The sequence below is a fragment of the Lytechinus variegatus genome, chromosome 2, assembly GCF_018143015.1.
Source record: "Lytechinus variegatus isolate NC3 chromosome 2, Lvar_3.0, whole genome shotgun sequence".
Taxonomy (NCBI): Eukaryota; Metazoa; Echinodermata; class Echinoidea; order Temnopleuroida; family Toxopneustidae; genus Lytechinus; species Lytechinus variegatus.
In genome coordinates this window covers 7,505,877-7,520,113 of record NC_054741.1, presented here as the reverse complement: position 1 = coordinate 7,520,113, position 14,237 = coordinate 7,505,877, and the positions used below count along the sequence as shown (strand labels likewise).

At 37.6% G+C, this 14,237-nt stretch overlaps 1 protein-coding gene across 1 annotated transcript in view; it reads left to right on the top strand.

Annotated features, from left to right (window-relative positions):
* LOC121407198 (probable phospholipid-transporting ATPase IIB) overlaps nucleotides 1–14,237 on the top strand; it is a 35,929-nt gene that overhangs the window by 20,876 nt on the left and 816 nt on the right. The window contains exons 8-21 of the mRNA XM_041598156.1: nucleotides 315–471; nucleotides 2,530–2,696; nucleotides 3,112–3,182; nucleotides 4,142–4,307; nucleotides 4,739–5,035; nucleotides 6,093–6,254; nucleotides 6,973–7,065; nucleotides 7,531–7,614; nucleotides 8,384–8,554; nucleotides 9,321–9,509; nucleotides 10,025–10,169; nucleotides 10,605–10,669; nucleotides 12,526–12,746; nucleotides 13,512–13,620. Coding sequence (XP_041454090.1) covers nucleotides 315–471; nucleotides 2,530–2,696; nucleotides 3,112–3,182; nucleotides 4,142–4,307; nucleotides 4,739–5,035; nucleotides 6,093–6,254; nucleotides 6,973–7,065; nucleotides 7,531–7,614; nucleotides 8,384–8,554; nucleotides 9,321–9,509; nucleotides 10,025–10,169; nucleotides 10,605–10,669; nucleotides 12,526–12,746; nucleotides 13,512–13,620 — 2,097 coding nt within the window. The remainder of the gene's footprint in view (nucleotides 1–314; nucleotides 472–2,529; nucleotides 2,697–3,111; nucleotides 3,183–4,141; nucleotides 4,308–4,738; nucleotides 5,036–6,092; nucleotides 6,255–6,972; nucleotides 7,066–7,530; nucleotides 7,615–8,383; nucleotides 8,555–9,320; nucleotides 9,510–10,024; nucleotides 10,170–10,604; nucleotides 10,670–12,525; nucleotides 12,747–13,511; nucleotides 13,621–14,237) is intronic.

Below are 14,237 nucleotides of genomic sequence, written 5' to 3'. Positions count from 1 at the left end.
ACTAGACGTTGCATATTAATGAAACATTGACCCCAAAGTGTGAATGCTCAGTAGTCCATGGTCCAGGGATGCCAGTTTTCAGGCAAAAGCCCTCTGGCAATGTATTTTCAGGCCATAGTTTTAGCATTTTGTGTACAAAATATTGTATTCTAGGTGATTTTCAGGCCCTCTGATCAATTCCAACTGGCATCCCTAATGGTCACATTCCATGCTCAAGAAAGAGTTTTTGCTCGGCTTAATAGAAATTGGGCTCTTTGAATCTAGATAGAATTGACATTTCATTCAATGATATTTCATATTTAATCCTTTCTCAGGATCTGCTGAGCTATAATGGCAATGTATATGCAGAGAAGCCTCAGAAAGATATCCACAGTTTTGTGGGAACATTTACGGTGTTAGAAGAAGGTGTTTCAACACAAGATGCTCTTGGTATTGAGAATACATTATGGGCTAACACCGTTGTTGCGTCAGGTGAGTTTAGTGGTATGATAATGGCGATGGTGGTAAATGATAATGATGGTTTTTTACGATGATGATGGTGATGGTGATGACGGTGCTGACAACAATGATGATGATAATGCCGATGGTGAAAATGATGATAATACTGATGATGATGGTGATGATGATTACAACATACTTGCCAACCATTCCGATTTTGGCGGAATCATTCCGATTTTTTATTGCCAATTCCGCATTACTAATATCAACCCCATAATTCCGATTTTCATTAATTTTTACATTGATAATATTGAAAAAACGGCTGGAGCGAAGGTTAGACCAATCTGAAGCTTGCGGACACCTGGATATCGCGATATCCAAAATAGAAATAATTATTTTTCCCTAACTGAACACACTCTTGTACGTAGTTTTTCACTTTGCCTATCTCACATGGCGCGCACATTGCAGAAGCGTGTGCAAACACAGCTAGAGCGACAACACATGCAAATACAATGCATGCTGCGACGTCGCGAGCGCGAGTATACCTCGCTGCTAACCCAGGGAGCTTCGGGCTAGCTGTGCCGGGTTACCGACGGGCCAGAGCACCGTGGGTTGCCGCGCTGCAAGTGCATACATGTGCAAACGTAAGATCCAGCTCAACCAATGGAATTAATGGATTAATGGAAAAAGGATATACTGGTAGTTTTCCATAGAATTTTAAAGCCAAAATTACAAATTTAGTGTGTGGAAACTGGATACCGTCGCAAATGCGTCGTTTGGATTGTGAATGTGATTCCGATCGTTAAACAGACAGTGCATGGGTGCAGTGGGCAGTGACTGAGTACCGGTACCTAGCCCTAGCTTCGCGGGTCGGAGCTCCCTGGGTTAGTGAGTACCGTACCGGTGCATTTGCAATTGCATAATTTAGCTTCTAAGTTCATGTGTAAGTTACATATGCATTTAGACTGTTAGTCTGTTTTCGTGAAATAAAGCCAAAATTATTTAGAAATACAAGGAGTATTCTGAGAAATATCCAGTTATTATCATGATTATTGTAATGGAAATACATATTTTTGAAGTGAAAAAATTTGGTACAATTTCATGAAATGAATTCTGTTGATTTTCATATTTCATTATAATGGGACAAAATTAAGATATTTTTCTTCTTTGTGGACAGGTAAAAGGCACTTCAAAAGTGAAGGAAACCCCCCATTTTATGTTCTAAAATTCCAATAATTTCTAACCGTGGCGGGGGAGGGGTACCCCCACACCCTTCCCGTGCAAAATGTAACACGCTTGTTACTCTGCGTGAAAAACGGATTCCTCTTTTTTTTCTTCTAAAGTTGGCAAGTATGTTACAATGATAGTGATTTTGGCGATGACGGCATTGATGGTGATGGTAGTGATGATGATGATGGTAATGATAATAAAAGGAAATTATATTATGATCATTTTGAAGATACCACTCTAAAGCAAAGTTGAGAAATTATAGCATAAGAATTTATATCCCTGATGAAATGATGATACTTTTCAAATCTGAAACCAAAATATGAGTAATTGCTTTGAGAGGGGTGAAAGAGGGGTGAGTACGTAGTAATCCTCAATCAAGATTTTTAAACACTTGTCTTCAGCACTATTTGGGATTCAACCGAAAATAAACATTTAGAATATTGCTCTTTGTTATTATGAAAAGGCAGGCACTCTCAAAATGAAATTTATTTCTTCATTGTATTTTTCAAGGGGGGGGGGTTGAAAAGTAGTCATGAGGTAATTATGATTGAATTTAATTGCATTATGAAATAGTGATATTTGCAGTCTTTGTCATCAAAGGAAAAATATTAATTCCCTGAGTAAGGGCTAGTTTTCCTGCTTCTGTCCATGATTGAATTTAGATTGAACCTATTATCAGTATGCATGCATGGGCCTTTCCCGAATAATGCAGGCTTACTTTGGACAATCTTGGCAGGACGTGTCCTCTCTGTGTACATGTATCTGTGTTGCCCCCTTCTCTCTTTTCTCAGGAAGTGAATGAATCAAGCACATTTTGAAATACATGTATTTGCAATCCTCTGTCTTCTATATTTGTTACAGGTAGGGCACTGGGAGTTGTCATCTACACTGGAACAGAGACGAGGGCTGTCATGAATACGTCCAGTCCTAGGGTCAAGTATGGTATCACTGACCTTGAGGTCAACAACCAGACCAAAGTGCTCTTCCTCCTGACCTTGGCACTGGCCGTCACCATGATCATCTTGAAGGTATTGCATCTTCCGTTTCCTGCTTTTTTTTCTCTTCAGAGTAATTAATCATTTAAGTATCTTCTTTTATAGCTTTTTATATAGATATAGTGCTTTTAAAATCCTTCAGAACAATATCTCTAAGTATATGCAATGTTTCTTGAGATTCTAGAACCAATTCAGTATAAACAATGTATGATCAATATCATTCAGTGAAGACAAACTCCTTGAATATCATGTGTTATACGCAATTAGAGAAATCATAATCTAAATAAGAATTCAGTGATTCGTGAAGTACATGTGTGTATAATGTATACTGATGGCTTTTGCATTGCAATAGAAAGCTGTGCTTTGCAAATGCATATTGTCATTATATATTAAAAATTAATTCATGAACTTCATGGCATTTGTTTGCTTTTTCTTTCTGTTTCCACAGGGATTCCAAGGTCCATGGCTGAGATACTTCATCAGATATGTGCTTTTATTTTCTTCTATTATTCCTCTCAGGTAAAGTAGAGAAAAATGTATTCACAGTCCTATACTATTAGTAGGGATAGAGGAAGTCTTATCCTCATCAGTAACACTGGACTGTCTTTTACCAGGTTTACTGTTTAATGTAGTTTTGCAAAAGTGGGCTAGATCTATCCACTGCAGGGAGGGCTCTCAGAAATGGATATATATGTAGTTCAGAGCAAACATGTCTGACTGAAAGATAGCATGAAGATATTAGTGAACTGAAAATTAGCAAATGCAATTACCTTAGTAGATAGATAGCCCAAGGTTAAGAATGATTCATGTTAAAGGATAGTCTGGTGCATAGAGCGTAAAAATGTGTTTTACCTTTTGATATTGTTCTTTGTTCTGTTCACACTATTGCACAATTAGTGAATTATTGTAGAGTAAAATTCTTTTTATCTGTAGAGTAAAAGTTAATCTATTTGTTGAGCAATATACATATACTTTTTCTTTCATTCCCTAATGCACTATTGGACGGTTTATAAATTATCATAAGCACAGTGGAATTCTTGTAAATTCATCACTTCACCCATCCCCCCATATTGTGTCACATGTGCACTTGTGTTCTAGAACTTGCAGTTTAATACCTGATAAGAATTTAAGTAGTCACATAACAAAAAAAAAAAAAAAAAAAACGAGTATTGCGAGACGGTAAATTAAAAGTGAGTATTAAAAGGGGGCGGGGTTCACAGTAAGCTAAGTGCAATTCCTCATTCTATCTGACGACTGTACTATTAAACACATGTTGAGAATTGGGGACAAAAGACTGCCTAAAACGTACTCTGTTAGTACGGGAGACACAGAGGCGAACACCAGATTTAGTAAAATAAAATTATTTTCTGCCTTGTGACATTGTAGATAATATGTATGTTAGTTATGCAAGCATGGTATTAGAATTGAAATTTTGAGGCAAGGGTGAAAGCTCTCTTTTTTCTTTTTCTGTTGAACAGTTTACGAGTAAACCTTGACATGGCGAAGATCGTCTACTCCTTTGTCATCATGAGGGATTCTGACATTCCTGGTACCGTAGTTAGATCAACGACCATTCCTGAAGAGCTGGGGCGGATCACATACCTTCTGTCTGATAAGACTGGAACACTCACACAGAATGAGATGGTGAGATTGCCGGAATCCTTCCTGACAAAGTGCAATGATTGAGATTATATTTTCTTTGCAGCATTGGACAATACTTGCTCTTTTGAATTAATATATTAGTTTAAAAGATGACAATTGGCCACCCTTGAAATCAATGAACGGTTGCTTCAATATCAAAAATATCACCTTTTAGTGAGAGAGAGGTCAACTCTTAGTGAGGGAGAGGAGATTTTGGCAATTCCATAAAATAATCCACATATTTGTCTGCCGTCTGCATTTTTTTTCATTTTGAATTCCTTCCATGAACTGCTAAAGCCATGATAATTTGATAGCATAATCACTCGAGAGGATTCCTACAAATAGGACGTTGGATGTACAAACTTTCATCTCACCTTGTAACAAGTTACACTGTGAGATGAATGTAGTAATGTTTTTTTTTCCCCTTCGTATAGGTCTTCAAGAAATTGCATCTAGGTACGGTATCCTTTGGTAACGACAGTCTTGATGATATCAAGACACACCTACTCTCTGCGTACTCTCAGAGTAACCATGCAGGATCGTCAAAGACCACACCCGCACGCAAATCAACGGTCAGGCGGACCGTCGTCACCAGGGTGTTTGAGTCGGTTAGGGCGCTGGCGTTGTGTCATAATGTGACACCGGTTGAGGAAGAGGATGCTGAAAGGTTGGTGATCAACGATGGAGACCAGGAGGCTCGAATTGTCTATCAAGCATCAAGCCCTGATGAGGTACATCTTGGTGATTGCTGTTTATTGTTGTACAACCCCTACTTAGCTTCTACGCGATCAAATAGGAGGCAGAATGTCACACATTAGTACTTGCACACAAGACGTACCATCCAAAATGTACAATTGCACGGCTTTATAAGGTGACGTCACAATACGATTTCATTGAATAAGGTGACAATGCGCGTACAGCCCGCTGGCTAAATGTGCAATGCTGTCCAAAACCATTATGTGCGCTTGTGGGCCCGGCTTGTGGGATTTTGCTTTTCGCTTTCAATATTTTTACTCCCTTTTCATAGATTACTGGAGGGAAATATAACTCTTGTTTTTTCATATTTTCGCTAGATTCGGAGCCGTTGTACAACACAAATAGTGAATATTCTTATTCGTGCAATGGTGCGAGATTTTGCATTCGGTGAAAGAAAGAAACACTCTGTTCAACTCGGCTAACGTCTTGTTGAATAGAGCATCTCCCTTGCACCTCATGCGAAATCTCACACCATTGCTATTTGTATACTGTTAGGTTATCTGAAGTTGATAAATGAATAAATAGAACAGACTGTGAGAAAATATGTGTGAACTATTTATCAGAGGATAGACAGGAAATCAAGAGTAGTTTTAGTTTGCCCCAAGGAAAATAATTATTAACTGTCAGTCAGTCTGAAGATAGGTATTTGACAATGATGATGGCAATGATGGCGTTGGTGATGATATCGATGATGGCGATGATGATGGCATGATGATGATAATGCTGTGATCATGTGACTAATGATGGTACTACTGATGATGATGGTGATGATGATAATGTAATGATGATGATTGTAATAATGGTGCCACTGATGATGATGTTGATGTTACCAATGATGATCGTACTACTGATGATGATGATAATGATATCATTGATGATGATGATGATTATAATGATGGTGCTACTATGATGATGATGATGATGATGGTGATGTCATTGATGATGATAATGGTGGTAGTGCTACTGATGATGGTGAGGATGATGAAAACCCAAGAAATTACCAACTAGAATAATTTGTTTGATTATCAATAGGTTGCTTTGGTAACCTGGACAGAAACTGTGAACCTAACCCTTGTGAGACGAGACCTCAACTCCATGCTCCTTCGGAACCCTACAGGAGATTTAGATGAGTATACCATCCTTCAGATCTTTCCTTTCACCTCAGAGACCAAGAGAATGGGGATCATCGTCAAGGTAAGTTATGAATCATTTGTTCCAGACATTGAAGGTCAATATCTCATGGTGACTTCTTTTACTTTTCTTTTCCCTGGTCCAGTTTCATAAATATTTGTTGTAACAGCAAATGCACAATTTCTATAACAAGTTGACTTTCGGCCAATCAAATCAGATCATTTCAATAGCTTTAAACTGTTACTGCAAAATTTTTATTAAGTTTTATGAAACGTACCCCTTTCCTAGTTAATCCCATGCACTCCCTCACCCAGTTTATCTTTGCCTTTCTCTCTCTCTCTTTCTGTGTCTCTGTCTCCCTCTGTCTCTCAATTTCCCTTCACATTTTCTTTACCTCACCTGCTTGTGCACTTTTTTTTATCACTTCCTTTTACTATCTAAATAATCTCAAAACATCAAATTTCCTATTGAAGATTGCCCTGTATTTTTCCCTATTCATTTCTTCATCCTCACATCCAGTACAATTTCAAATTATACTTACCGGTATCTTCTTATTATATTTCCAATGTAGGAGGAGAAATCCGGTCACATTTTCTTTACCTCACCTGCTTGTGCACTTTATTTTTTTTATCATTACCTTTTACTATCTAAATAATCTCAAAACATCAAATTTTCTATTGAAGATTGCCCTGTATTTTTCCCTATTCATTTCTTCATCCTCACATCCAGTACAATTTCAAATTATACTTACTGGTATCTTCTTATTATATTTCCAATGTAGGAGGAGAAATCTGGTCAGATCATATTCTTCATGAAAGGAGCTGACACGGTGATGAGCTCCATAGTGCAATACAATGACTGGCTGGAAGAAGAGGTGAGTGAATCTCTTTTCCACTTACTTTCTCAATATTTGTTACATACATGATGATTGCAACTGCCTCTATTTTGTATTCTTTTTTTTGTCTTAGCTCTTTCTACCTTTCCATTCATAGAGATAATATATATATGATACCATATTTTATATGCCAGGGCGATAGGTATCACTCTCGGTGTCTGTACATCCATTAACTTTTCCTTGTAAACACAAAAACTTCAGGCTTAACCTAGGCTCATATGATTTGGTGTGTATGGTACTAGCATGGATCCCAGGAAGCCTTTCGATTTTGAGGTCTAAAGGTCAAGGTTTAAGGTCACAGGGGCATGCTTTCATCTTACCCTTCTGAAGTCCTTGTAAACGTGATGAATTTAGTTTAATTTAACCTAGGTTAATGTATGGTGATTTTTGTCATTTATGTTTGTAGTATTGTTGTAAATATTGATTTTGCTGATTATTTTACAGAGTGGTAACATGGCAAGGGAAGGATTGAGAACTCTTGTTGTTGGAAAGAGGGTCCTTACAGAAGAACAGTATGCAGATTTTGAGGTAACACCCTGCATTCATTATACTTAAGATTCATCTATTTGAAAGTGTTCTATGATGTATAAAACGTCGAATTAATATTTGTCATGAATCATGATTTCCCTAATTGTAAAACGTGAAGTTGTCAGGTGTGTTCTGATTAAAGCTACATGAAAGATAATAGACTCTTGCAGCTGTGCTCTTGTATACAAAACATTTTAACCTGATTAGAGTAGGGTCTGAGATGTTTGATGAATGTGAGATGCAGATGGAGATGTATCAAGTTCTGTTTTTTTATTTGATATTTTCTATTGTGATTGCTGCAGAAAAAAAATTACATGGGGGCCAGGGGCTGTTTTGCCCTCAAAATGCTCAAAATAGCTCTAGAAATTTGAATTGGGAGCCCTGGAAAATAGCCCTGGAAAATCCCAGTTCATTGCAATATATAGCTTATCCAATGATGCAGATTTATGCAGTGGTTTGCAAAAAGTAGCCCCCTAAAATAAAAAGGTATTTCTTTTAAAGCAATTGAGTCATGAAAAATCTTGTTGGAATGCTCCACAGGGAGTGAAGTGCATATGTGCAGGCATGCAAGGATCTATTGACTGGGTAATAAGAATTACCATGTAAAGTGCTTTATTGAAACACAAAGTATTAAGCGCTATATAAATACAACTATTATTAGTAATACTCAATAAGCAGATCATGTACTTTAATGGGTTGGAAACAAAATCTAACATCTCTCAAATCTGCGCCTAAACATCTTACAAAATCATTTTTCTCTCTTGTTCAGAATCGATACACCCAGGCCAAGCTGAGTGTAACGGAGAGAGCATCGAAGGTAGCGGCAGTAGTGGAGAGTATAGAGAGAGACCTTGAGCTCCTGTGTCTTACAGGTGTGGAAGATAAATTACAACAAGATGTTCGCCCAACGCTAGAGATGCTTAGGAATGCTGGTATTAAGGTAAGATATGATATGACTATCACCTATATCACCTATTGAACCTGTCTATTAAAACCACCCAGGAGAGACAGAATTTGTATAGAGAAAATGAGCTTCTCCGTGTGTGTTCTGTTGGTAGAGCGTCCATCTCATAACCGGTAGGTCAGGAGTTCAAACCCTGGACGCATCAGACCAAAAAGATGTTCAAAGTTGTGAGTTGCTGCTACCCTGTTTGGCATTCAACAATTTAAGGGATAAACATACACCGATTTGGCGCTGCACAGTGGCTGCCGGGCCCACACGATCAATTTTTGGAGTATCTCTATTTCAGATTTCATTTTTAACAATAAAATATGGACTTTCATGTAGGGGTTATGGATGAAATACAGCAAGGTGTTAGCCAACGCTAAAGATCCTGAGGAATACTGATGTCTGGGTCCCATCTTACAAAGATTTTATATTGAATAAAATCAAACTCAACTTGCAGTCAATTGAAGTTTGTGAATTTAAAAGATAGGAATTTTAGATCTATGTCAATTTTGTTGAATTAAAAAACTCAAATTATGCTTGATTTGAATTTGTGTAGTCAAGAGATAGGAATTTTTTTACTACTGTTTGTAAGAAGGGGCACAGGTGAGATGACTTTGGCAAATAAAACGTGTTCATCAAGGCCACTCAAAGGAGACAGAGAATATAGAGACCTTGAGTTTTTGTGTTGCGCCCGAGTAAAGGATAAACTACAATAATGCATTTGATATAATGATAATTTTTCCATGTTTTTCACCAGATTTGGATGTTAACGGGAGACAAGCTAGAGACGGCCTGCTGTATAGCCAAGAGTGCTAAGCTGGTGTCAACAAGACAAGCTCTGTTTGTCTTCAAGAAAGTCAGCAACCGTTCAGAAGCCCATTCAGAGCTAAACTCCTTCAGAAGAAAGAGTGATTGTGCCCTTGTTATCATGGGGGAGTCATTAGATGTAAGTCAGAGCTAGATTTATGGTGATATATCAGGAATGCTATATTCGATTGATGTATACAGGAGTAGACTTTTTACTGAAAGACAGAGCTATGTTTTTCCCCTGCAGGAATGTTACAAGCGTCTTTTCATCGTTAATCCTAAAATGCTGAGCACACTACTTGATCTCATACAAATAATAGTTATAATAGTATATCAACATAACAATGTATGAAATTTTAATAATCAAAGTTCCAAAGAGTGGTTTGAAATATTCAAAATGAAATTGAACTTCATGACCATTTCAAGTCTCCCTTTAGAAATAAAATCAAATTTAATACCATATTGTGATGACGCCATCATCGGCTGTGACTTGAAGCTGATTTGGACTTTACTCTGACCACAAGGCTTGAAGCAAAGCAGAATTATTATTTTACTATTCCTAGCATTTTACCGAACTTAGAAAGCAAAAATGATTTTGATTCTCTGAACTTTCATATTTGTCATCTACATGTATATTTCTTTTAATTGACATAGGTTTGTCTCAAGTTCTATGAACATGAATTCATTGAGCTAGCTTGCCAGTGCCCAGCAGTTGTAGTGTGTAGATGCTCACCAACCCAGAAAGCTGACATAGTCAACCTTCTTAAAACGCATACAGGGAAGAGAACATGTGCAATAGGTAAGATGAATGGGGATGAACTGATGGAAACAAAGAATTTGGTGATGACGATGATGATGATATGATGATGAGGAGGAGGAGGATGATAAGGGTGATGATGATGATGCCGATGATGCCGATGATGACGATGATGATGGTGATGATGATGACGACGATGATGACGGATGATGATGATCATGACGATGATGACGATGATGACGATGATGATAATGATGATAATGATGATGATGGTGATGGTGGTGATGATCATGGAAGTAGTTGAAATGGTGATAAGGATGTTGATGGTGGTGATGATGATATTGATGATGATGATGATGATGAAGAAGAAGAACTTGGTTATTTTGAATAAGGAGGTGTAATCATTGAATATGTATTCTTTACATAAATGTAAGGAAACAATTACTTTTCATAAGTTTTTTCTTCTTTTTTTCTTAGGTGATGGAGGAAACGATGTCAGCATGATTCAAGCAGCCAATGCTGGGGTTGGTCTAATTGGAAAGGTAAGTAATTCCACATTGTTTGATACCAGGGTCCATTTCATAAACAGATACAACTGTGTTACCCTTTGCCCGGTAAAATGCCAACTAGGATGATAACAAGGCTCAGCAGCCAAGAGCTATTAAGGATATCTTGGTATTTACAGATACAATCATCATCTAGTTTTGTCACTTTGAAAGGGGTTAGTGGGTATGCATCTCCATCGCCTTTATCTTCTAACTTCTTTAAATGGCAAAGATACCGTAAATGTGAATCTTTTTAAATGGGCCCCATAACATTCACAGACCAGCGTATCACTTACAAACAGTGTGTTCCAACTCTTAAATTAATGTATTATCACAATCAGTAACAAAAACAAAGTATGATAACTGCCAGCCTTTGTACAAGAGATAACGTTTCCTTCTTGGTTCTCTTGCAGTCTGTTAACTCAGGAAATAGCAGTCAGACTGCAGGTCCCTATGCTAATGAGCAAAAAGGCCAGATTCATCCAAATCATCTCGTGGCTGAATCCTCCTCCTTGCAAAATCTCGTGATTCGTGAGATTTTCTTTCTCTAAGAATTTACCTGTTTTAACCTCAAGTTAAATAAAATATTATTGCACCATCAGATAGAATAAAAGTTACTCTTTCATATTGGTCATTTATTTTGTATACAATATTTTGTTAAATAAGTAAATTTCTGGCCTGAAAGTGTGCCTCAAAACTGAATTTTCTTCCTCTGTTTTCTTTTGCAAATTGTGCAAAACTTTTTATTTTGAGCCTCAATGATATCTATATCACCATAAAGCTGAACTTCTGTACTTTCTCACAATGCCACTTTTGATATGCAGCACCTTTTAATCGGGTCAAGATCACACTTTTCCCACCAAGGTACAAGACGAGATTTCTGAAATTTTGTACTTGCATGAAATCCAGAGTCCTGATTGGCTGGATAAGGTTCACAGAACAACAGGTGTGGGGTATTTGAGGAGATTACCACATGGGAAGTGTGACCTTCCCACAAACCCAGGCACTGGAACCGTTGGAATTTGCCACTGGGTGGTCTCTTTGACCAATCAGAGTGCAGTATTCTTGTTTTCAAACTGCTTTATGTACTTGGCAAATGAAAGTGTGATCTTGACCCGATTAAACCAATTCTTATTTTGAAACCTATATCATTTCAAAGCATACATATTCAGCTTTATCATGATATAAAAATCATTTGGGCTCAAACATAAATAAAGTGTGAAAATAGCAGCTTTTTTCAGGTGAAAATATATATTTTGTAGCATATTTTAGATCCAAATTTTAACCTATATTACAAAATCTTTGAATAAATCCAAACACATGACCTGAAAGAATGATTCTTCTTCTTTACAATGGTACCAAATTCATGAAATTCGATGCACAATTAGAGCAGCAATGACCGAATGAAAAGAGGTGTTTTGGTCCGCATCAAGCTCATTAAATATGCAAAACAACTCAAGTCATGAATATCACTTGGATGAAAGAAGCCACTTTCTTGGGACCTGCAGTCTGACTGATAGAGGGACCCTTTTCATAAAGCTTGTTATAATAAAAGAGGGAATTCTACCCTATAGAAAGGTTCACTTCTAAAATAATGCATCACACTGAATGTTTACGAGTTAATGCACAAAGAGTTAAGCAAATTACTACACATCTGCTGAAATAAATGAGCTTTGAGAGACAATTTGAAGATATGCTGTCAATTTCACAGAGCGTAAAAAGGAAGGAGTTTTTATGGATAGATTAAAACGCGTCATTTTTTTTCTTCTTATTTGTCATTCTCTTTATACTCTTCCTTTTACTTAGAGAGTTTTTTGATATCATAATTTTCCCCTGACTCTATCTCATACTAGGAGGGAAAGCAAGCCTCGCTGGCCGCTGACTTTTCTCTGACTCAGTTCCGTTACCTAGGACGACTCCTCATGGTCCATGGTCGTAACAACTATAAGAGCTCCGCCTCTTTGAGTCACTTTGTGATGCATCGTGGGTTGATCATCTCTACCATGCAGGTCGTCTTCTCATCGCTCTTCTACTTCTCCTCTGTAGCTCTCTACCAGGGCGTGCTTTCTGTAGGGTAAGACATGGCCTCCAGAATTGCTTTAATCATATACCCAGTACTTAATTGAGTCATTCATTCACACTTGTTGCAGAAAATTTCAATCAGTTATATGTGCTTAAGCATTCATTGATTATAAACTATGAGCTCTTGGTTGACCATTGCCTATTGTTCTGAGAGTTGTTCATATTGCTCATATTGTTCGTTTTGCCAATGTTATTGCCAATATTGGCAATTAAAACTATTAAGTTTGGTATAGTGGTTCTGACTCCCACTGCACCCTACTCAGTGAGTGGCTGGAACACGCCCCAAGAGTATAGAACAACATGCATTGTGAGCGCCTTATACATCAACTGGTTAGAATACTCCCAAGGAGTGGAGAGTGTGCAGCGTGAGTGTCTTGTATGACAACTGGTTAGAATACTCCCAAGGAGTGGAGAATGTGCAGCATGAGTGTCTTGCATGATAACTGGTTAGAATACTCCCAAGGAGTGGAGAATGTACAGTGTGAGTGTCTTGCATGATAACTGGCAAGAATACTCCCAAGGAGTGGAGAATGTGCAGCATGAGTGTCTTGCATGATAACTGGCTAGAATACTTCCAAGGAGTTGAGAATGTGCAGCGTGAGTGTCTTGCCTGACAACTGGTTAGAATACTCCTGAGAAAGAGAATGGACATTCATTTAAAGCCGGCAAAGTTAATGGTATCCGATGACTGGTTAATGATGTTCTGTAAGTGTCTTATTCAATTGGATTATTATTATTTGTTTGTTTTCACCCTCAGGTATGTAACAGCATACACAATGTTCCCTGTTTTCCTGTTAGTAATAGACAAAGATGTAACACCAGAAACAGCCATCAAATACCCAGAGCTTTATAAAGACTTGCAGAAGGTAGGAACAACTTCAAAGGAACAATTATTAAATGGTTATGACTACTGAATTATTTTATTCCTTAAGGCTTTATGTATGACCCCACCTGATTAAAGTAGACCAGGGGCCTGTTTGATAAAGAGTTACAACTGTTGTAACTTTGCCATTATGGCAACTACCATGGCAGCAGCCAATCAAAATCAAGAATACCATGGTAATTGCAGGTTGCAAGTCCTTTATGAAACAGGCCCCTGATGTAAGGGTTCCATGATATTTGCTCTGACAACAATTACACTGATGGAAAATCTGCAGGTTAAGTAAAACATAAATCTAACCTCCAAAAGTAAATAAACCCTTAATCTTATACAGTACTCTGAGCCAAAAGCTCTTTCACAATCCTACCTCTAACCCTATGCCCTCTGAGATATAAAGACCAGAGCAAATGTCGCAGGAGCATGTGTCGTGTCACTGATGAAAGACCTGAATAATAGTAGACCGGATTCAATGATTGGGTTTTAATACAAACGGAAATATGAGTGAGGCTTACTGTAAACTCTGTGAGAACTTGTTCTAATGAATTTGTATTACATAACATTACAACAAATATAGGGGAGTTACATGCATGTAATATATAATAT